The sequence below is a fragment of the Ahaetulla prasina genome, chromosome 15 (assembly GCF_028640845.1).
Source record: "Ahaetulla prasina isolate Xishuangbanna chromosome 15, ASM2864084v1, whole genome shotgun sequence".
NCBI lineage: Eukaryota > Metazoa > Chordata > Lepidosauria > Squamata > Colubridae > Ahaetulla > Ahaetulla prasina.
The window spans coordinates 18,480,545-18,502,998 of NC_080553.1; the positions used below are offsets into that span (position 1 = coordinate 18,480,545).

The 22,454-nt window shown below is 51.6% G+C and overlaps 1 protein-coding gene across 8 annotated transcripts in view; it reads left to right on the forward strand.

The window, feature by feature from the left end:
- The window catches only part of ACACB (acetyl-CoA carboxylase beta), a 36,646-nt gene that overhangs the window by 11,357 nt on the left and 2,835 nt on the right, over nt 1-22,454 (forward strand). For 2 of the 8 annotated variants that reach the window (XM_058158174.1, XM_058158178.1), the window contains 43 exons: nt 159-329; nt 492-653; nt 1,873-2,036; nt 2,332-2,482; nt 2,673-2,776; nt 3,138-3,219; nt 3,631-3,776; nt 4,698-4,848; nt 5,723-5,857; nt 6,204-6,350; nt 6,993-7,181; nt 7,344-7,444; nt 8,432-8,520; nt 8,636-8,760; nt 8,953-9,066; nt 9,479-9,592; nt 9,674-9,763; nt 9,948-10,066; nt 10,241-10,264; nt 10,666-10,803; nt 10,998-11,091; nt 11,172-11,279; nt 11,579-11,635; nt 11,831-11,872; nt 11,985-12,200; nt 12,767-12,922; nt 13,002-13,205; nt 13,545-13,700; nt 14,248-14,373; nt 14,630-14,899; nt 16,326-16,423; nt 16,559-16,679; nt 17,476-17,586; nt 17,814-17,957; nt 18,349-18,469; nt 18,949-19,045; nt 19,340-19,436; nt 19,672-19,807; nt 19,918-20,095; nt 21,149-21,261; nt 21,517-21,671; nt 22,039-22,209; nt 22,298-22,434. In XM_058158174.1, coding sequence (XP_058014157.1) covers nt 159-329; nt 492-653; nt 1,873-2,036; nt 2,332-2,482; nt 2,673-2,776; nt 3,138-3,219; nt 3,631-3,776; nt 4,698-4,848; nt 5,723-5,857; nt 6,204-6,350; nt 6,993-7,181; nt 7,344-7,444; nt 8,432-8,520; nt 8,636-8,760; nt 8,953-9,066; nt 9,479-9,592; nt 9,674-9,763; nt 9,948-10,066; nt 10,241-10,264; nt 10,666-10,803; nt 10,998-11,091; nt 11,172-11,279; nt 11,579-11,635; nt 11,831-11,872; nt 11,985-12,200; nt 12,767-12,922; nt 13,002-13,205; nt 13,545-13,700; nt 14,248-14,373; nt 14,630-14,899; nt 16,326-16,423; nt 16,559-16,679; nt 17,476-17,586; nt 17,814-17,957; nt 18,349-18,469; nt 18,949-19,045; nt 19,340-19,436; nt 19,672-19,807; nt 19,918-20,095; nt 21,149-21,261; nt 21,517-21,671; nt 22,039-22,209; nt 22,298-22,434 — 5,624 coding nt within the window. Of the gene's footprint in view, nt 1-158; nt 330-491; nt 654-1,872; nt 2,037-2,331; nt 2,483-2,672; nt 2,777-3,137; nt 3,220-3,630; nt 3,777-4,697; nt 4,849-5,722; nt 5,858-6,203; nt 6,351-6,992; nt 7,182-7,343; nt 7,445-8,431; nt 8,521-8,635; nt 8,761-8,952; nt 9,067-9,478; nt 9,593-9,673; nt 9,764-9,947; nt 10,067-10,240; nt 10,265-10,665; nt 10,804-10,997; nt 11,092-11,171; nt 11,280-11,578; nt 11,636-11,830; nt 11,873-11,984; nt 12,201-12,766; nt 12,923-13,001; nt 13,206-13,544; nt 13,701-14,247; nt 14,374-14,629; nt 14,900-16,325; nt 16,424-16,558; nt 16,680-17,475; nt 17,587-17,813; nt 17,958-18,348; nt 18,558-18,948; nt 19,047-19,339; nt 19,437-19,671; nt 19,808-19,917; nt 20,096-21,148; nt 21,262-21,516; nt 21,672-22,038; nt 22,210-22,297; nt 22,435-22,454 lie in introns of those variants that run through there. The other 6 variants (XM_058158176.1, XM_058158177.1, XR_009152187.1 and 3 more) reach the window with 6 other exon arrangements.

The window sequence follows — 22,454 nt, forward strand, 5'->3', positions numbered from 1 at the left end:
CCGAACTACTCAAAATTTCTGCTACCGGTTCTCCAGAACTGGTCCGAACCTGCTGAAACCCACCTCTGCACTCCCTCCTCAGGAGCCGTTGTACTTGAATAACGTCCCAAGAAGTTGCTACTTCTCACCCGGCTGTGTGGTACTTTTTTTCTCTGCAGTGCGCTGTGCGCCTTGCCAAAATGGTCGGCTACGTCAGTGCCGGGACGGTGGAGTACCTCTATAGCGAAGGCGGGAACTTCCACTTCCTTGAGCTGAATCCCCGCCTGCAGGTGGAACATCCTTGCACAGAAATGATTGCTGACGTCAACTTACCGGCTGCTCAGCTCCAGGTATTCCTGTTCTCAAGTCAGTTTCTCCAGCGGCAGTTCTGAAGTATGTCAGAGGGAGAAGCAGCTGTGCGGTTTCTTTGTGTGCCCCTTCAGAAGAAGTGCTGAGACGTCTAACGAATTTCTTCTTGGCCTGTTTCCCTTTCTGTCTTCTCCTCCTTTCAGATTGCCATGGGGGTCCCGTTGCACAGAATAAAGGACATCCGAGCTCTCTATGGAGAGTCCCCATGGGGGGACCATCCCATTGCTTTTGAGGGGCCCAGCAATGCTCCCATCCCCAGGGGCCACGTCATAGCAGCACGAATTACCAGTGAAAATCCCGATGAAGTCAGTGGAGTTAAAATCTCTTGTGTCTTCCTTTTAAGGAGTGCAAATGCCCAGAAAGGCTAGGGGTGGGGGGCATAGTTCGGCGGGGAGGGGGCTCTAGCTTGCCAGGTAAGAGGATAGGATCCTTTTATTGAAATGGTGGCAAACCAGGAGTAAAATGTAAAATTTGTTTACCGGTTTTGTGGGTGTGGCTTGGTGAACAGGTTGTAGAGAAAATGCTTTTAAAAGGCTCTGACAATCTCAGCTGAGCCACGCGATCATCAGAGGCCTTTTTTTTTTTAACTTTTAAAAGCATTTTTTCGGCCGAAGAAAAAATGCTTTTAAAAGTAAAAAAAAACAACCTCTGATGATCACGCGGCTCAGCTGGGCATGGGTGGGGTGGGCAGGGATTTTTGCTACCAGGTCTCCAAACCACCTGCTGCCATCACTACTGGATCGGGCAATCCAGTCCAAACCGGGAGCATTTCACCCCTGTGGCAAACATCTCAGAAACATGCACTGCAGATCGTAAACAAACCTCCTGGTTCTTATGTGTTGAAAGTGTTTGTTCTGTGCCTTTGTTTTGTACGTTCTCCCCGTAACTCTTTCAGCTGATAGCTAAAAAGAATGAGCATGGCTGAGAGCTTTAGTGCAAATATCTAGTGCAGGTAAAGGGATGTAACAAAAAAGACCCCTGTTTATTTTCCAGTCGAGGCGGATTGAGTTTGAATAATTGCTTCCAGTTGCATGGTCAAACTTTTGGGCAATCACAGCTGACTCCTGAAAGGGAGGAAAATTCTGGTGCTTCCTGGCCTTAAACGGTCATGAAAGAGACAATGTCTTATCACCAGACCTAACGGACTGGCGGTTTTTGGAATCTCACTTTCTACCTGCTCAAAAGCCTTCTTGGAGCACTGCCAAGGGCTGCCTGTGTGGCTCTTTAGAGCTTGGATCTGGCCCAGGGGTGAAATCCAGCAGGTTCTGACAGGTTCTGGAGAACCAGTAGCAGAAATTTTGAGTCGTTTGGAGAACTGGCAATTGCCACCTCTGCTGGCCCCAGAATGGGGAGGGAATGGGGATTTTGTGGTATCCTTCCCCTGTCACACCCACCAAGCCACGCCCACAGAACCAGTAATAAAAAAATTTGGATTTCACCACTGATGTGGCCCCCAATTCCGCCAAAGGTGAGCAAGTCCTGCCCCCTCCCCCACCCTCACCTGTCTTTTGCTACACCTTACAGGGTTTCAAGCCCAGCTCTGGCACCGTGCAAGAACTGAATTTCCGCAGCAATAAGAATGTCTGGGGATACTTCAGCGTGGCGGCCACGGGCGGCTTGCACGAATTTGCTGATTCGCAGTTTGGACACTGTTTCTCCTGGGGCGAGAACCGCGAGGAGGCTATCTCGTCAGTATTGCCTTCCCTTGGGCTTTGGAGGGTGGTGGAAATCTTGCGGGGGCTTCCCAGGAGGCCCTTGGGACTCTCCATGGGCTCTCCTTTTATGGGGCACTCGCTCACCCCATCCACCCCCTGGGTTCTACTTCCTGCTTTGCTAAAAAGAACCAGTTGTGCTGGGACAGCCACACCTCCCAAAAGGAACCTCAGCTCCCTTCCCTTTGCTGGGGCATCATTTTCAACCCCCCTGGGATTGAGAGAAGCAGAGCAGGTTGGGACTTTATGCATCTGGCTTGTCGGCTTTCAGAAATTTGGTGGTCGCCTTAAAGGAGCTGTCCATCCGTGGGGACTTCCGGACGACAGTTGAATACCTGATTAAGTTGTTGGAGACCGAGAGTTTCCAGACGAACGAGACAGACACCAGCTGGCTCGATCATCTGATCGCTGAAAAAGTGCAGGTGGGCAAGGAATTTTGCAGGTTTTCAGGATTGGATGTTTGTATCCCTCGAACCTTCTTTTTCAAGAGACCCCAGCCCATATTTTCTGTTTTTAGATACCACGTTTTTATTTGGATTTACTCTCGTGTTTTGGCACGGAAAGACTCGTTCTCGTATGTTGATGTTTTCCAAACTCTTCCTCCGTTGGCAGGCAGAGAAACCGGACACGATATTGGCGGTGGTCTGTGGCGCCCTTAACGTGGCAGATGCCTCCTTTAGGACCTGCATGGACGATTTCCTGCATTTGCTGGAGAGGTAAAGGGTCGTCCTGGGATCCGAGCCCCTGGCCATTTCATGCAGTTTATTGCACCATCAGCAGGTCTCTGCGGGAGGGGCCCCCAGGTGTAAATGCTTTGAAATGCATTCATTGCAGAGTTTCAGCAATTAAGATGTGCTGGGTTGATCTGTGGAAGGTTGCCTTCCTAGTACTAATATCTGGTGTTACGTTTGTAAGTCACTCAGGGAGTCTCTTGGAAAGAGTTAAGAGGGGACGAATGCGATTTGTTCCTCTAAACATATTTGGGAATCCTTTATCTGACCCTCATCAGACAATTAACTGAAAAGGGGTCAGGGCACTTTTTGGTTCAGAAGTGTAAAATGCTGGCTGGTTTTCCAGGGGCCAAGTCCTGCCAGCAGCCTCCCTCCTGAATATTGTCGACGTGGAACTAATTTACGAAGACACCAAATATGTGCTTAAGGTATGTGCGGCCCAATTTTCCATGGGTTGAAATGGGAAAATCCCTTTTTGGATAGAAAACTGGGAGGGAGCAGTGGTGAAATGTAAAATTTGTTACTTCTGTGGGTTCTGTGGGTGTGGCTTGGGGGGGGGATAATGTGACTGGGTGGGCGTGGCCAACTTTTATTTTTTTTTTACTTTTAAAAGCATTTTTTCTACAACCTCTTCGGCCAAAGAGGTTGTAAAAAAATGCTTTTAAAAGGCTCTGACGATCCCAGCTGAGCCGTGTGATCATCAGAGGCATTTTTTTTTACTTTTAAAAGTAAAAAAACCTCAAAAACCTCTGATGATCGTGTGGCTCAGCTGGGCATGGGGGGGGCAGGGATTTTTGCTACCAGTTTTCCAATCCACCTGCCGCCATCGCCTCTGACAGGTCGCCCGTCAGTCCCTGACCACCTACGTCATCCTAATGAACGGCACCCACATTGAGATCGATGTGCACCGACTGAACGACGGGGGGCTGCTCCTGTCTTACAACGGCAACAGTTACACCACGTACCTGAAAGAAGAAACTGACCGGTAGGTGACGGAAGGGCTCTCCTGCCCGACATGCACAAACGCTCACGCCCAGACCTCACCAACACACTTCTTCCATTGCACAACCCTGTCTTGGTCTCTGCGGTTAGTTAGTGTTGTGTCTTGCCTGCTCTCACCGCAGCCGGGGCCTTCTTATCTGCTTCCGAACGCTGAGGAATGTCCTAGTATGCCTCCCGGCCCCAGCCCTGGCTCCATGCCCAGACAGGCTGAGGAGGAGGAAGCACCTCCCGGCCCCAGCCCTGGCTCCATGCCCAGGCAAACGGAGCAACTAGACCCCTCCCCCTCCCCCATAGCATGTGAGCCTGAGGGAGGTCAATTACCAACAGCTGCCGACTGGAGTGACCCTCGCTTCAGAAGAATTGATAGGTGGCGGCGTCGGAAGGGAGGGGCACGCCTGGATAAGTGCTGAGTCATGGAGCCACACCCCATGGCCTATATAAAGGATCTGCTTTCTGGCATTCTCTGAGTCAGGCAAAGTCGAACATATCTTGCTGAAGTCACTTTCTGGTCTCCTGCCTGCCTTGAGGACTTTGCTAGGACTTTGGCAGAGCTGCAGAGGCACGCCTGATTCGGATTTCCCTGACCCGGCCGTCAGCGGAGGAGTGGGACACGACAGTTACTTGGCTAAGAGTCCTTTTCTTGACGAGAGGACCTCAGAAGGAGCCAGTTGATGAGCTCAGCTGAAAGAAGCAGAGCTTCGTCACTGGAAGCTTTCAAGAAGAGACTGGACGGCCATTTGCCAGAATGGTGTATGGTCTCCTACTTGGGCAGGGGGTTGGACTAGATGACCTACAAGGTCCCTTCCAATTCTGTTAATTGGAACCTCTGAGAGGCAACCTCCAACCAGGTTTTTATTTTATGTTCTTTTATTTGCTTCTTCATCCTCTGGCTCCTGACCTCCAGCTACCGCATCACAATTGGCAACAAAAGCTGTGATTTTGAGAAAGAGAAAGACCCATCCTTGCTCAGGGCCCCCTCTGCAGGAAAGCTGCTGCAGTATATGGTGGAGGACGGGGGCCACATCTATGGGGGTCACAGCTATGCAGAAATGGAGGTAACTCTCGCACCAGACCGGGGGGGGGGATCTGGATTTTTTTCACTGTGGAAAGTGGCTGTTTCTCTGTTCTGACCTAGGCTTCCTGAGTCAGTAAAACACACGAGTAGTCCCAAAAACCTCCTTTATTTTAACAGCTGTGAATTCTGCTCATTCACAGATGAATCCCAGATAGTTGTAAAGAGCCCTTCAGGATAAGGGTGATAATCACCCACCTTTATCTCTCTTGACACGCTGCCAAAAACCTAACTGGCAAAGCCACAGAGTCCAGAATCAAACGGAGCTTCAGAATTTAAACCGACCAGCACGAACAGAGTTGCTTCCTGCAAAGGCTCACGTGCCTTTGCTCCTCTTTTAAGTCTCGTGGGAGGGGCCAATCATCTCCAAGCCCTACTCCCGAGTCACCCCTTTTGTTTTAACTGTTTCTTGCCTTCTAGCAGCTCTGCGTATTTGCACACTGGGAACAGGCTTCCCCTGTTCCTCTGCCTCGCTGAGGTCCAGCTCTGGAGGCAGCACCTACCTCCCTTTTTCTGCCTCCGATGCAGAGCCCTCATCCGAGCCTTCCCCAGACTCCAGGACTGGCCCATGTTCCTCCCCAACCTCCTCACTGTCCGACTCTACTGCCAGGGCCACAGTCCGCTGGCAGACCAGAACATTCTCACTAATGGATTCCTGACATTAATGTGTGTATTTTGGGCGTGTTCTGGCTGTGTTAGCTGGCTGGCAGTCAAACAGGTTCAGACTTTTCCTCCTTCAGACCATCATGCCGGACAGAGTGACTTTGGTCCACTTGCCGGATCCTCAAAGCATAATTGATCATGTTGGGATCATCTGGAAACCATCCAGATGTGCAGGTCCGTTGCTCTCCAAACAGGTGATGAAGATGGTGGTATCCCTGACAGTGGAAGATTCGGGCATCATCCGCTACGTGAGACGGCCGGGCACGTTGTTAGAGGCGGGCTGCGTGGTAGCTCGGCTTGAGCTAGACGACCCCACCAAAGTTCACGTGGTGAGTAACGGAGCGGCTGGAAGCCACTTGGGGGGAGAGGGAGCAAAACCCGCCTGGGAGCCACTCTGTGTTTGCCGGGCACTCAGGATGGATCAAGGAGGCCGCCTAGTGCATCTCTTCAGGGCTTCTCTTTCCCCCACCCCCAGAAGCGCCTGGGCTGCCCGGGGGGCGGGGGGAGGGGTGGATGAGCCTTTCTCTTGTGTGTTCAAAGTCTTCCGGGGATGAACAGCCTCGTGCTAGAACTCATTTCTGGATCACAGGAAGCTCCTGAATGGTGGATTTTCTGATTATAATGTTCTGCCTATTCTTATGCTTTGCCTCTCCGCTTGCCGATGCTGCCCCCCAGGCCCAGTTGTACACGGGGGGGCTCTCCCCTCAACCGGCCCTGCCCATCCTTGGCGAGAAGCTGCACCAGGTCTTCCACAACATGCTGGAGAACCTGCAGAACGTCATGAACGGGTATTGCTTGCCAGAGCCGTATTTCTCTGCCAAGGTAAGAAAGTTTTCACCTTCGCCTGTTAAAAATCAAGCTTGGAAAAAAGCCGGCTTGGGAATATCCTGGCTTGTTGAGAGTATGTTCCTGACTTCCAAGGAAAGCCCTTGGAAGATCTTGCTTTAAATGGCAAAGAGGAGGAGGAGGAGGAGGAGGAAGGCAGCGAAAGACGGCAGGGGAAACTGCTCCTCAATCGGTGTGTGTGTGGGAGAGACTGAAGAAAAGGACAAGCTCGCTTCCCTCCATCAGCCAGAAAAGAAGCTGCTTATGTGGGAAAATCTTGTTTCCCTCCTTTCGGCCATTGCTGACCCTTCCCCCCATCTCCTGAGCCGAAGGGAGGCTCCTGGCCCTTCCGCCTTCTGTGGTCTGGCACCAGCGGAAGGTCTGGAGCAGTGGTGGGTTGCCCCCAGTTCAGACCGATTCTATAGAACCGGTAGTAAAACCGGCGGGAGGCTCTGCCCACTGACCCGAACGTCATCAAAACTCTTCTGCGCATGCGCAGAAGAGCCCGCGCGGGCACAATGCGAACCGGTAATAAAGGTGAGTAGAACCCACCTCTGGTCCGGCGCTCCCTTGCTTACCTTTTCTGTGATTCACTCACATGATTTCTGAATCCTTGAACCTTCTTTTTCCCCAACTCAGATGAAAGAATGGGTGGATAAACTGATGAGGACCCTCCGGGATCCTTCCCTTCCCCTGCTGGAGCTGCAGGAGATCATGACGAGCACGCTGGGCCGGATTCCGGTCTCTGTGGAGAAGTCCATCCGGAAAGTAATGGCTCAGTACGCCAGCAACGTCACCTCCGTGCTCTGCCAGTTCCCCAGCCAGCAGGTGAGGGAGGGCTGCGGCCAAGAAGCCGACGGTGCGGGAGTGAGCAGAAAATTGATGATACCGACTGGCTGGGGAACCCTGGGAAATGAAGTCCACCTATCTTGAAAGTTTCTCAGGTTGAGAAACACAGCTATAAAGGATCGTCCCCTCTTTCTTTTCAAGATTGCCAGTATTTTGGACAGCCACGCAGCCACCCTGCAACGCAAAGCTGATCGGGAAGTCTTCTTCATGAACACCCAGAGTATTGTGCAGTTGGTTCAGAGGTAGGTTTGTGTGTTGGTCCTCTATCTTTGGGACAATCACACCACCACCCTCCCTGCCTGAACATCTGCAGGGAGAGGTGGCCTGTTTTATTTTGTACCAGCCAATTTGATCTCCCTGCCTGGAATCTGGCCTGGCCTGGTCTAGGCAGGCCCTGAGCATTTTTAGCAGCACTGAAGGTGATTTGAAAATTGGCATGGAGTCTCCTGCATTGGTACTCTCTTCACCAGGGCTCCTGCAGTAAACAAGCTGGGCAGAGTTTCTGCTTTTGTCACAAAGATTGTGCCCAAAACGTCTTACATGACAACAGTGAATCATCCCTGGCCTTCTTCCCCCTCTGTTGTGACCCAGGCCCAAGTAGGTAGTAGGAAACTCAGTCGGTGTAAAAACAAACTTTATTCAAACAGCTGAGAATGACTTCATTCTCAGTGTAATTCAACCAAATTAAAGCCAATTCCTCCCAACACAAATTCCTCAGTCCTATCGCAAACCTCGGTCCAATTAGGCAAACTGCCAAAGGCCTTTCTTGGCAAACGTTCAGAAGACACTGATACAAGTGCGGCAAGACAAAGCTATCAGCATTGTTTTCCGGCAAAGAGCACAAACGCCGTTGATGGTCTTTTAAGCCTTATGGGTGGGGCTAGTCATCTCTTGGCCCTTCACCCGAGTCGTCCTCTTTGCTTGAGCTGCTTTTGCCTTCTGGCAGCTCTTCTCATGCATGCATTAGGAACAGGCTCCTCCTGTTCCTCTGCCTCACTACTGTCATCTCTGGAGTCCACACCTCGTTCCCCGATGGCCCTGGCCCCACTTCAGCCTCCAACGCAGATCCAGGCCTTCCCCAGCCTCCAGGACTGCCCCACGCTCTTCCTCAGCCTCATCACGGTCTGACTCCGTTGCCAGCTCCGCAACACCCTCTTTCTCCATCGTCTGCTCCCAAGACCTACAAGTGACTCGCGCATCACACCTTCTGTCTCGGCCCTCGATTCCAGGTACCGCAGTGGCATCCGCGGCCACATGAAATCGGTGGTGCTGGATCTGCTGAGGCGATACCTGCAGGTGGAGACCCAGTTCCAGCAAGGTAAGGTGGAGGAGGAGGAGGAGGAGGGTGCCGGCAGGGCCTCTGGCAGAGCTTCCCCAGAAGGCGGCACCTTCTCTGCAACTGGCTCCTCCTTGGGTTTCCGCTTGTGCTCCAGCTCATTACGACAAATGTGTGATTATCCTGAGGGAGCAGCACATGCCCAACATGGCCCCCGTTCTGGAATGCATTTTCTCCCACGCCCAGGTGGCCAAGAAGAACCTCCTGGTGACCATGTTGATTGTGAGTTGAAAAGGAAGCGAGCAGGAGAGGGGAGCTCCGCCTTCCCTCCGGCCACACCTTTTCCATCTGGGCACAGAGCTGCAGGGCCCGCCCAGCTGGAAAATCGGGCCTGGGAAGGCGGTCCTTTGTTGCCCCATTAGACAACACCAGTGCAGTGATAACGCTGGATGTCCGTTTTGTTTTGTTGTCCAGGACCAGCTTTGTGGCCGAGACCCAACCTTGACCGATGAGCTGATGGCCATCCTAAACGAGCTCACCCAGCTCAGCAAAACGGAGCACGCCAAAGTGGCCTTACGGGCCCGGCAGGTCAGGCCTGGGGTGGCCAATCATCCTGGCTGATTCTCCCTGACTTGCCAGGGTGGGGGGAGGGGTGAAATCCAGCAGGTTCTGACAGGTTCTAGAGGACCGGTAGCCGAAATTTTGAGCAGTTCGGAGAACCGGCAAATACCACCTGTGCTTGGCCCCAGGGTATTTTTTTTTTTTTATATTTCTAGTGGGGTGGGAATGGAGATTTTGCAATATCCTTTCCCCAGGAATTGGGAGGTAATAGAGATTTTGTAATATCCATCCCCCCAGGAGTGGGGTGGGAATGGGGATTTTGCAGTATCCCTTCCCCTGTCACGCCCACCAAGCCACACCCACAAAACCGGTCGTAAACAGAATTGGATTCAACACTGGGTGAGGGGAATCTATTGACCCGGCCCTCCTTTGCCCCCAGGTGCTGATTGCCTCCCACCTGCCGTCCTATGAACTGCGGCACAACCAGGTGGAGTCCATCTTCCTCTCTGCCATCGACATGTACGGCCACCAGTTCTGTCCTGAAAACCTAAAGGTGACTTCTTGAACCCAGTCCCCTTCCCCCTGGGGACCCCGAGCCCCGAGCGTCACCTGCTGACTCCGCCTTCTTTCACAGAAACTCATTCTTTCGGAAACCACCATCTTTGACGTCTTGCCCACCTTCTTCTATCACGCCAACCAGGTGGTGCGCATGGCAGCCCTGGAGGTAAGGCGAGGATCGGGAGCCTTCGGTGATGTCCCTGTGACCGGGGTGGGTGGGTGGGTGGGGGGGCCTTTGTTTTGCCATGAAGCTGCCGAGTGCAGAGTGCTGTAATAAGTTCTGCGCTGGGAGAAAATTGTGAAATTGGCCACAGATCCGCCAGTGGTCCTCCTTCCTTTTGCCTTTCCAGGTCTATGTGAGGAGGGCCTACATCGCCTACGAGCTGAACAGCCTGCAGCACCGCCAGTTGCTGGACGGCACCTGCGTGGTTGAGTTCCAGTTCATGCTGCCTTCCTCGCACCCAAACAGGTGGGGCAAACGTCCCTAAGCCTTTAGGGTGCCTTTAGGGCGGGGGAGACGGTGGGAGCGGTGGGTCTGCCCGGGGAAGGTTTCAGGGTCAGCCGCTGGGTGGGGGACGGCCGAGGGGTCCCTGCGGGTTTGCCTCAGACCAAGGGAGCTATTGGTCTTCCTGTCTCTTTTCAGAGGAAGCAGCCCCACCCTGAGCAGGTAGCGTGGAGTTCTTTTGGCTCTGCAGCATGATAACGGTTACACCAAAGCTCAGCTCCGCCATAACTGCCTCCTTGACTTTTCCCTTAACCGCCCCGCTCCAAGCCCTTTGGATTGGCTACTAACTTTCTGTCTGAGGGGCATGTGGGGGGGCAAAATGTAACAAGTGGGTGATGGAGAAGGCAAAGAGGCGATCCTTTATTTTTTAAAAAAAAGTCTTTTGAAAAGGAAACTGTCCCTTCCTCGTGGCCTTTGGGCTCGTATCGGCTCCAGCTGGGTGGCTGCAAAGTGCCAAGCTGCCCTTGGAAGCGGCAGGGGCTCAATTCCACGTCCGCGAATCGGTGGCCTGCTCCATCTGATGTTTCCCCTCTTCCTTGCATTTCCCCTCCCCTCCCCCGCAGGATGTCCGTGCCGGTCAGCATCTCCAACCCAGACCTGGCCCGGCACAGCACGGAGCTCTTCATGGACAGTGGATTTTCCCCTCTCTGCCAGAGAATGGGAGCCATGGTGGCCTTCGACAGATTTGACGATTTCATCCGGTAGGTGGCCCACCTAGGAGAGGAGCAAGCCTGGTTCAATCTGTCACTGCAGATACAGAGTTTTCAAGGTGGAATTTGTGGCCTTTTGGGTTCTTGAAGCTGAGATGCCCTTGCAGGATTAGATTTGGCTCCTCAGTGGGACGTCACGTTTGTTTGTCTTCTCACCTCCAGCCTCTCTTCCGTTTGCCTGCTAGGAATTTCGATGAAGTCATTTCCTGCTTTGCTGAGCAGGAGAGCCCCCTCTTCAGCGAAGTCAGGTCTACCTTTTACGACGAAGACGACAACAAAGTGAGTGTTTCTGAGCTGCCGGCTTCTCTCTGCTGGAGTTACGGCTGGGCCTAACCTCTGTGCGGGCTTGTGGCTTCCAGAACGTCCGGGAGGAACCCATCCACATCTTGAACGTGGCCATCCGGTGGGCAGATCACCATGAGGATGAAGAGCTGGTGCCGATCTTCAGGGCCTTCGCTCAATCCAAGGTCTGCTCTCACCTGGAAAGCCTGGAATTTCTCCCCCCGGCGGCTTGGCCTCTGGCTTTGCTGAGAGAAAGGGCTTATTTATTGATTTGCTGGCTTTAAAAGCTGACCTTGTGAGTCATTTGTGAGTCCACATCCAAGCAGGGTTGCACATCCTCAGCTCAGCTCCTGTTTGAATACAGGCAAAAATGCCTTGATCTAATCTGAGCCTCCTTCCTTCCTGATTTCAGGATGGTTGATAATATTTGTTTCCTGAGATTATTCAGATATTTGGCCTTTTCTCGTCTTCTTTCCCCCTACAGAATAATATCCTTGTTGACTACGGGCTTCGAAGAATCACGTTTTTGATAACCCAGCAGGTCAGTGGAAAAACTACACAGACACACAGACACACACACACACACACACACACACACACACACACGTGTGAAATATATATATGAAGTGTATACATGACTGTTGATAATCATGGTGGAATTAACTGCTGTTTAAAAAGCAAACATTGGCAGCTGCTTGTCTTTCCCCTCACTGGTAGCTTCTGTCTTCTTTTGCAGAGGGAGTTCCCAAAATTCTTTACTTTCCGAGCTCGGGATGAGGTGAGAGGCTGTTTAATCCCCCAGGCGACAACTGATCCTGGTTTTAACCTGCGGTGGGTGCAACCTTAGACTCCACATTGAATCCCACAAGTTTTTGCTGCGTCTTCCTCAGTTTGCTGAAGACCACATCTATCGCCACTTGGAGCCAGCGCTGGCTTTCCAGCTGGAGCTGAATCGCATGCGCAACTTTGCCCTGACCGCAGTGCCATGTGCCAACCACAAGATGCATCTTTACCTGGGTGCTGCCAGGGTGGAGGAAGGTACTGAAGTCACTGACTACAGGTTCTTCATCCGTGCCATTGTCAGACACTCCGATCTGATCACCAAGGTGAGTTTAGGGCTGAGTTACAGGGAGCCAGGAGACACTTTCTGCTCATGAGGGACCGTTGGTGGTTTTATCGCATACATTTCATGACCCAAACTAGGTAACATAGAATAGAATAGAATAGAATAGAATAGAATAGAATAGAATAGAATAGAATAGAATAGAATAGAATAGAATAGAATAGCCGACTAGCGCTGACGATGTTTCATAGTTTGGGTAATGGAATGTCTGCAACCAAGCTCAGAGAGCACCAAGGGCCCCACCGTCCTCTTCCTCTTTTACCTCCTCCTCTTCCTTCTCCACTCCACAAATCCTCTTTCCTTCTGGCACTGATAATGTTACCTAGTTGGGTCATGAAACGTCTGCAAGAAAACAGCCAAGCACCGAGGACCCCCTCACCCTGAGCTACAAATATTCTCCTTTTTTGGTACTTCCTGCTCAGCACAGCAGCCCGTTCCAGGATCCTGAGAAGGGCCAATAGTTGTCCCCCTCCTCTCTGCCCTTCTCATTGACAAGTCTCTCTCTCTCTCTCTCCCTCCCTTTCGTGCCTCCTCCATCTTCCCATCCAGGAGGCCTCCTTCGAGTACCTGCAGAACGAGGGCGAGCGACTGCTCTTGGAAGCCATGGACGAGCTGGAGGTGGCCGCCAGCAACACCAGCGTCCGCACCGACTGCAACCACATCTTCCTCAACTTTGTCCCCACCGTTGTGATGGACCCATCCAAGGTCCGTGTGGCTTCCGTCTCTAGAAAGCCCGCGGAGTAAGAGGCTCCCCCGACCTCATTTTGGTGCTCCCCACACCCAGATCGAGGAGTCTGTGCGGTCCATGGTGATGCGGTACGGCAGCCGCCTCTGGAAGCTGCGAGTCCTTCAAGCGGAAGTGAAGATTAACATCCGCCTGATGCCGACGGCCCAAGCGGTTCCCATCCGCCTCTTCCTCACCGACGAGTCTGGATACTACCTGGATATCGGCCTCTACAAGGAAGTCAGCGACCCCAGCACGGGAAGCGTAGGTGCCCCCCGAGCCCCTTGAGCGCTTCATGCGTCCCCCAGATTGGCTTCTCTGCTTCTCTCAGGGATGGGGGGCCCTCCAGAACTCTTTATTTCCCAACTGAGGGCCCCACCCCCGGGTGCTTCGGATTTGCGCAGACTTCACCGCGTGCTGAGCTCAGGCTTAGAACCATGGCCGAGTGCACCTGGAGAACGCCTCCAGATCATTCCGCAGAGTGTAAACATTCTACAGTTAGGTGTGCATTTGTGAAGATTCAGTGCTTCTTCTTGCCTGACTCAAGTTGCCTAAACCGAGAGAGGCGGCCTGATCCGTTCTTCGCTTTGTGTCCTGGCCTAGATTATGTTCCACTCCTACGGGGAGAATCAGGGGCCCATGCACGGCATGCTGATCAACACGCCCTACGTCACCAAGGACCTGCTCCAGGCCAAGCGCTTCCAGGCGCAGTCGCTGGGCACCACCTACGTCTACGACTTCCTGGAGATGTTCCGTCAGGTGGGCTGGGCAGCGGCTCAAGGCACTCCTCTCCCCTGGCTCCTTTGGCCACCTGGGTGGAGAGACACTCCACCATGACTATGCACAGGCTCCAGGCTTAATGCTCAAGAGGCTCCAGTGTGGGGATTGGGGATCCTAGTTTCTCTCTTCAGTGGAGCTTCTGATTTGAGAGTTGCTGCAGATTTTTAAATTAAAAGATGGACACACACACACACAGAGAGAGAGAGAATATTGGGAAGTGTTTTCTTGAAGCAAGTGCTTCCCACAAAATTGGACAACAATAGCCCAGTTCATCTGGAGAGAAAGCCCAGCTATAGGCCTGCCTCTCCAGAAATATTAGGAAAAGCAAGTGGGTACCGAATGGGCGGAGGTGCCTCTTCCAGATCTCTCCCCAAAAGGCTCCGTGCCAATGGAAGAGGCAGAACTCGGTCTCTGATGGAGAGCCCACTTCCCAGACTCCAGGCAATGTCCTTCTTCCCACTCCCTTGACCTGTGTCTGCCCCTAAGAATCCCCCTGAGGCTGGGAACGCTTCCTCCTCCTTCTCAGGCTCTGTTCAAGCAGTGGGGGTCCACTGAGGATGCCACCCCTGCCGACGTGCTGACTTATACGGAACTGGTGCTGGATGCCCAGGGGAAGATGGTGCATCTGAACAGGCTGCCGGGAGGAAATGAGGCAAGTGCTGAGATGAAGACAAGCCGAAGCTTGAGGGAGGAGTTGGGGTCGCCAGGGAGGTTTGGAACAGCTGGGTGTCCTTGCAGACGGAGGGGCTGCCTCCCTTGGTTCTTCTCCTTAAGCTGGTTTGCTGCAGGCCTCTGTTAAAGAGGATTTGGTGGCAGAATGATGGAATATCCTCCAGATTAAGAAATGCAGCTTGCTAACCTCTGCTTTTGATCAGTTCCTCTTTCCTCCTCCTCCCCCACCCTGTCAGATCGGAATGGTGGCCTTCAAAATGAAGCTGAAGACCCCTGAGTACCCCAAGGGCCGTGACATTGTGCTCATCAGCAACGACATCACCTACAAGATCGGGTCCTTTGGGCCTGCCGAGGATCTCCTTTTCCTGCGGGCTTCGGAGCTGGCCCGTGTGGAGGGCATCCCCCGGGTCTACATTGCAGCCAACAGTGGTGCCCGCATCGGGTTTGCCGACGAGATCAAGAACAAGTTCCAGATAGGTTGGATAGACCCAGCAGATCCCTACAAGGTATGTGGAGTACTGCAGGACCCAGTGGGATTCCATCTTGGCTGAATCTCCCCTTGGGAAGAAGATGCGGAGACACCTTCGTTGCTCCAGCTGAGCCTCGTTGCCCAGGGAGAGGGAATTCCTTGACATTTCCAGAGCCTCGTCCTCCCTGTCTGAAGGCATAATAGCAATAGTACTAAGACTTATATCCCACTTCATAGCGCTTTGCAGCCCTTTCTAAGTGGTTGTTGCCCCCAACAATCTGGGTCCTCATTTTACCAACCTTGGAAAGGATGGAAGGCTGAGTCAGCCTTGAGCCTGGTGAGATTCGAACTGGCAAACTGCTGGCAGCCGGTGATCAGCAGAAGTAACCTGCAGTACTGCACTCTAACCACTGCGCAACAGCGAAAAAAGTAAAGTTCTACATTTAGGCAAAAAAACCAAAATGCACAGGTACCGTATATGTGGTACCTTGTGCAATAGTAGTACCTGTGAGAGGGATCTTGGAATCCTAGTGGACAACCATTTAGATATGAGCCAGCAGTGTGCAGCTGCTGCTAAAAAAGCCAACACAGTTCTGGGCTGCATAAACAGAGGGATAGAATCAAGATCACGTGAAGTGTTAGTGCCACTTTATAATGCCTTGGTAAGGCCACACTTGGAATACTGCATCCAGTTTTGGTCGCCACGATGTAAAAAAGATGTTGAGACTCTAGAAAGAGTGCAGAGAAGAGCAACAAAGATGATTAGGGGACTGGAGGCTAAAACATATGAAGAACGGTTGCAGGAACTGGGTATGTCTAGTTTAATAAAAAGAAGGACTAGGGGAGACATGATAGCAGTGTTCCAATATCTCAGGGGTTGCCACAAAGAAGAGGGAGTCGGGCTGTTCTCCAAAGCACCTGAGGGTAGAACAAGAAGCAATGGGTGGAAACTGATCAAGGAAAGAAGCAACTTAGAACTGAGGAGAAATTTCCTGACAGTTAGAACAATTAATAAGTGGAACGACTTGCCTGCAGAAGTTGTGAATGCTCCAACACTGGAAATTTTTAAGAAAATGTTGGATAACCATCTGACTGAGATGGTGTAGGGTTTCCTGCCTGGGCAGGGGGTTGGACTAGAAGGCCTCCAAGGTCCCTTCCAACTCTGTTGTTATATTGTATATTATATTGTATAATGGCAGGCAGGCAGGCAGGCAGGCATGAAGCAGTAGCTTCTTAACCAATAACCAGAAGCAAGAGAGGCTGTGGTTCCCCAAACTCCTCTGATGGTGGGAGAGCAGAGAAGGACCCTCCGCCCCAAACCTGGGAGGGAAATAAGGACAATCTTTTCCCCGGCTCCTTGTTGCTGTTTGAGGAAGACCACCAAAGCAATTGAATTGTATGCTTCTTTAAAGGCTTCCTAGTAGTTTTGTCCATCTAATTCTGCCCCCTCCCATTTTCCGAAGGGATTCAAGTACCTGTACTTAACACCTCAGGATTACACGAGGCTCAGCTCCATGAATTCTGTTCACTGCAGGCACGTGGAAGAGGCTGGTGAGTCCAGGTGAGCAAGTGGCTTCTTTCGGGGGTGGGTGGAAGGGGGAACCAAGCTCTCTCTCTCTGTGTGTGTGTGTGTGTGTGTGTGTGTGTGTGTGTGTGTGTGTGGTATTAACTTTCTGCTTGCTCTTGTCTTCTGCAGGTACATCATCACTGATATAATTGGGAAAGAGGAAGGCTTCGGGGTGGAGAACCTAAGAGCATCAGCCACCATTGCTGGGGAGTCTTCTCTTGCCTATGACCAAATTGTCACCATCAGCATGGTACGCAGGGGTCAAATGCTGCCGGTTCAGACCAGTTCGCCCAAACCGGTAGTAAAAATTGCTACTAGTTCACTGAACCAGTAATAAAAAAATTGTAAAAAAAAAAAGTTCCAACAATCAGCTGAGCGATGTGCGATCTCAGAACTTTTTTTTTTTTTTTACTTTTTAAAGCATTTTTAACTATCGGTTCGGGTGAATAGGTAGTAAAAAATTTTTAAAAAAGGTTTTGACAGTCGCGCAGCACAGCTGTGATTGTTGGAACCTTTTTTTATTTTTTAAAGCATTTTTTAACTACCTATTCACCCGAACCAGTAGTAAAAAATGCTTTTAAAAAGTTTTTTAAAAGGTTTGCAAGATCGCATGTCACAGCTGATTCCTCCACCTCGCTGTTCTACTTACCTTCCCAAGCCTCCTTTTGCTGTGTACTGCACATGCGTGCACAACATGCGTTGGTGCGCAGCGCGCTTGTGCTGCCAACGAACCAGCATCAAACCGGTTCAGATTTCACCACCGATAGTACGGCTGTGGATCCCTCTGGTTCTAACGCTGGGGTGGGAGGACGACTGCTACTGAGCAGGAAGCTGCCATGTTTTCTAAACCAGTGATTCTCAGCCTTGGCAGTTTGAAGATGTGTGGACTGCAAATCCCAGGATTCCCCATGGCCGGCTGAGGCATTCTGGGAGCCGAAGTCCACACATCTTCAAGCTGCCAAGGTGAAGAAAGACACTGTTCTAAACTAAATAAGAGCTTTTGCATCCCCGGCCATAAATTGGTTCCTTTGCGTCTGTTAACGCAGGTCACCTGTCGAGCCATTGGGATTGGGGCTTACCTGGTCAGGCTCGGCCAGCGAGTGATCCAGGTGGAGAACTCCCACATCATTTTGACTGGGGCCAGCGCTCTGAATAAGGTACGAAGAGAGCTTGTTTTGGCTTCCGGCGTTTTCTGTTTAGGTTATCCTGAGAAAAGTACTTTAGAAAACAAGAGCCATTGGGAGCAAGAGCCATGTTTGTTTGCAGACCCTGAGTCCTGCTGAGTAATTTCCAAAGCTCCAGGTTGTGACCGCTAGGAAGCTGCGCTTGGGGTCTCTGAAGAAAGCGCTGCTTTTACTGGCCTTTTTGTGCTCCTTTGGGGCAGGTCTTGGGCCGGGAAGTCTACACGTCTAACAACCAGCTGGGCGGAGTGCAGATCATGCACAACAACGGTGTCTCCCATGTGGCCGTCCCGGATGACTTTGAGGGCGTCTACACCATCCTCCAGTGGCTCTCCTACATGCCCAAGGTACCTCGAGAGCAGCGGAGGAATGCCAGGCTGCCAACTTGGAGGACAGTGAGAGGAAGGGTGCCAAGCCTTTAAATGAGGAAGGAATTTTCTGTTATGGATCCCATGCTTAATATCTTACACTAAAGTTCTTTTATTTCATCACAGTCACCTTCCCAGTTTAAGTGGGCCACAGGTTTTTTTTTTCCTTAAGCAATCTATGAATTATAGTGGAAAAACAAGCAACTTCTGTAATTGGGTAAGAATGAATTATCTTTGCTTGTCAATGTCACAATCAGGACTGTAGAATTACCTGAAAGAGCCTGTTTCTTGGTCCATTCCTGACCGCTGCTCTGTATAGGCTCTATTTAAAAAAAAAAAAACTGGCCTTGAGAAATGTTTCTTCTTGCAGGATCATCATAGTCCATTGCCTGTTATCCCTCCAAATGACCCCATTGATAGAGAAATCGACTTTGTCCCTTCTAAAGTCCCCTACGACCCCCGGTGGATGCTGGCGGGGAGGCCTCATCCGAGTGAGTATCGGCTCTTCTGGAAGAAGGAAGGGCTAGAGAGCAAAATCCAGCACTGGGGTGGAAATTAGCTCGGCTCAGCTAATTATAGGTAGGTTTTGACAAAGATAAAACTTGACTAGATAAAAACAGGTAGAGATGAGAAGTTGGAAGGTGCCTTTGTTGGTTGGAAACTGTACAAATTGATACCCAGCATGGCTGGAAGAAAGAGCAGCTCATCTGCGGTGGGAGATAGTGATGTGACCTGGTTTCTTTGTTTATTAAATTTATCGGCTGCCCATCTTACCACAAGGTAACTCTGGGCAGCTTAGTATATATTAGTAGGCCTTTCTTATGGATCCCCCACAGTGTGTTTGGGTTTTCTTCTTCCAGTTTTGCCCAATAGATCAGCAGAGGTTACAGAATTCCATGACTTTAGTAGACTTTACGTTGAATTTTCTCAACGTCTCCCTTCCCACACCCCACTCTGTTTTGTTATACAGCTGTGAAGGGATCTTGGCAAAGTGGTTTCTTCGATCACGGATCATTTGCAGAGATCATGCAGCCCTGGGCCCAGACTGTGGTCGTTGGTCGAGCCAGGTATCGGCCAAGGGTTGGGACTGGCTGAGGAGCGGTTGGGAGAAGGGAGGGGGACCCCGTACGATAGATCTTGCACCTTAAAGGAAGTTGGAACTTCCTTTCCTGCTCCGCATTATGCCAGCCTGCCTGCCTATAAGGCATGACAAAGAGTTCAGCGCTCCCCCGAATCTTTGTTCCCAAGTTTTAAAATGTTAAAGTCTCTACGCTTATGAAATAAATAATGGCATATTATTGATTGAGCAGTTGCATTGTGTCCATGTAGCCCTAATCTGAAGTCCGGGTTTATCTTGGCAGGCTGGGAGGAATCCCAGTGGGTGTGATAGCTGTGGAGGCCCGGACGGTGGAACTCGCCATACCAGCAGATCCAGCCAACCCAGAATCGGAAGCAAAGGTTGGGCCATGTGAAATTCAGGATCTTTTTGTCCTGCGGGGGTTTCTCCTCGGTTTATCTGTCCATCTCTCCCTCTTGGTTTCCTCAGAATACAATTCCACATCGCCTTGCCGTCTTCGGTAAAAGGGCAACATCTGTGAAATGGGCACATCCCCCTGCCACGTGTCGAGCACGTATTTTTGCCTCGCATCTGATTGGCGCATTAATTGAGGGTGACCCTTTTTGTCTTCCTCAGATCATCCAGCAAGCCGGGCAGGTCTGGTTCCCGGACTCAGCTTTTAAAACTGCCCAGGCCATCAGGGACTTCGACCGCGAGCACCTTCCCCTCTTGATCTTCGCCAACTGGAGGGGCTTCTCTGGCGGGATGAAAGGTACCCTTCCTGCACCCCCCTACACCCTCCCTTGTCATGTCAGTGGCCGCCAGAGAGAGAGAGAGGGAGAGAGAGAGAAGTGGTGGTGACTTCTCGGCCTCTGATTGCAGACATGTACGACCAGGTGCTGAAGTTCGGGGCGCACATTGTGGACAGCATCCGGCAGTTCAAACAGCCGGCTCTCGTCTACATCCCCCCACATGCTGAGCTGCGCGGAGGCTCGTGGGTGGTGATTGACCCTTCCATCAACCCTCTCCACGTGGAGCTCTACGCGGACAAAGAGAGCAGGTGAGTGTCCGGCTGCATCCTCACCTCCTTTGTGGTCATGTCTTGGGCTGGCCAATGCTGGGCTACTGAAATTGGCCTGCTGTCCAAAACATCTCCTGACCTGTGAGTTTCACCCGGGCTAGAGTGACAGCTATGGCTGTCTTTATCTTTGCTGAAGACCTTGAAAAGGTCTGTGTGTTGATTAGGGTTTCAGTAGGAAAGTATCTCCAATTTTTATTGCAAAAGCAACGTATTCCTTATAGAATAGAATAGAATACAATGGAATAGAACAGAACAGAACAGAACAGAATAGATTTTTTTATTGGCCAAGTGTGATTGGACACACAAGGAATTTGTCAGTGCATATGTTTTCACTGTACATAAAAGAAAAGATAACGTAAAGATAAGAATCATAAGGTACAACACTTAATGAGCAATCAGGAAACAATATCAATATAAATCGTAAGGATACAAGCAACAAAGTTACAGTCATCCAGTCATAAGTGGAAGGAGATAGGTGATGGGAACAATTAATAGGAGTGCAGACTTAGTAAATAGTTTGACAGTGTTGAGGGAATTATTTGTTTAGTAGAGTGATGGCATTCGGAAAGAAACTGTTCTTGTGTCTAGTTGTTCTGGTGTGCAGTGCTCTGTAGCGTCGTTTTGAGGGTAGGAGTTGAAACAGTTTATGTCCAGGATGCGAGGGGTCTGTAGATATTTTTACAGCCCTCTTTTTGACTTGTGCGGTATACAGGTCCTCAGTGGAAGGCAGGTTGGTAGCCATTGTTTTTTCTGCAGTTCTAATGATCCTCTGAAGTCTGTGTCTGTCTTGTTGGGTTGCAGAACCAAACCATTAAGTTTGCCTACTTAATAAGGGGCCTAATTGGAGCCATTCTTGTTCGGCTCTTGTGAAACGCTAGCTGGGGGTTCTAGAAGCTCAAGGCATGGAGACAGCCTCGGGGGTCATGTGTGGGGGCGGGGGGAGGCTTGTTCTGACTTGTCCAGTGCTGGTCAGCATAAGAGGAGGGGCGCTTCCCTTGCCTGCCTCCAGTTGCCAAGGGCTCTGCTTTGCAGGGGGGGCATCTTGGAAGCGGAAGGAACCGTGGAGATCAAGTTCAGGAAGAAAGAGCTGCTGAAGACCATGAGGAGGGTCGATGTCACCTATGCGCGGATCGCGCAACAGCTGAGTAAGAGGAAGGCCAAGCCGGGCCAGCTCTCACACACACATACGCCCCTTTCCCTTCCCTGCTGCCGGCTGATCTGCAGCCACTGGGCCTTCAGCTCTCACGCCCTTTTGGAAAAGTGGGGGAGCAGAGCTTCAGCTGGGAACGCCCTCCCTCCTCTTCTCCAGCCTTCCTTCCCACAAGCCTCAGGCTTCCTGGGCCCTCCCTCCCGGATGGGATCCCTTCCAATCGGTCCTTTCTGTGTTCTGGGCCGAGCAGGTTCTCCAGATCTCTCCCAGGGGGAGCGCAAAGAATTGGAGAAGCAGCTGAAAAGGCGAGAGGACGACCTCCTGCCGGTCTTCCACCAGGCGGCCGTGCACTTTGCCGACCTTCATGACACCCCCGGGAGGTTGCAGGAGAAAGGAGTGATTACAGTAAGTACAGGCATCCTCCACTTACGACTACAATTGAGCCCGAAATGTCTGTTGCTAAGCAAGGCGTGTGTTCGGTGAGTTTCCCCCCATTTTACAACCTAGGGATCTCAGGGCTGTTCTTGGCTTCCTGGGCAGCTCTGCAGCTGTGGGGCAGAATGCTGGGGTTGAACCTGCCCCCTTTACTGTCTCTGTGTCACCCACCTGCTCTTCCTCTCCCCCCCTCCCCAAACCTTGGAAGGGGGCAGAAACTCTCCCCAAAGGGCTCCTGAAGAGGCTTCATAAGACGTTGGCCTTGGGTTACGCAGACCTGAGTCCTGTGTGGTGGGGCTGCGTCCTGAAGCGACCTGAGCAGGGCCTTCCGTTCCAGGACATCCTTCAGTGGAAGGAGAGCCGCGCCTTTTTCTACTGGCGGCTGCGGCGGCTGCTGTTGGAGGAGGGGGTCAAGGCCGAGATCCTGAGCGCCCACAGTGAGCTGAGCAACAGCCACATCCAGTCCATGATGCGACGCTGGTTCCTGGAGACCGAAGGCGCCGTCAAGGTGGGGGACTCGGTTGGCGGGAGCCGGCTTCTCTCGGCTATCCCTGCTTCCCGGCTGAGTGCAGCTCTCCTTCCTCTCCCTCCTGCAGAGTTACCTGTGGGATAACAACCAGGTGGTGGTGGCATGGCTTGAGAAGCACCTGAGTGAGGAGGACGGGGCCAAGTCGGCTATTCGGGAGAACATCAGATACCTGAAGCGCGATTACGCCCTGAAACATATCCGAAAGTGAGTGTTTCCTTCCTTCC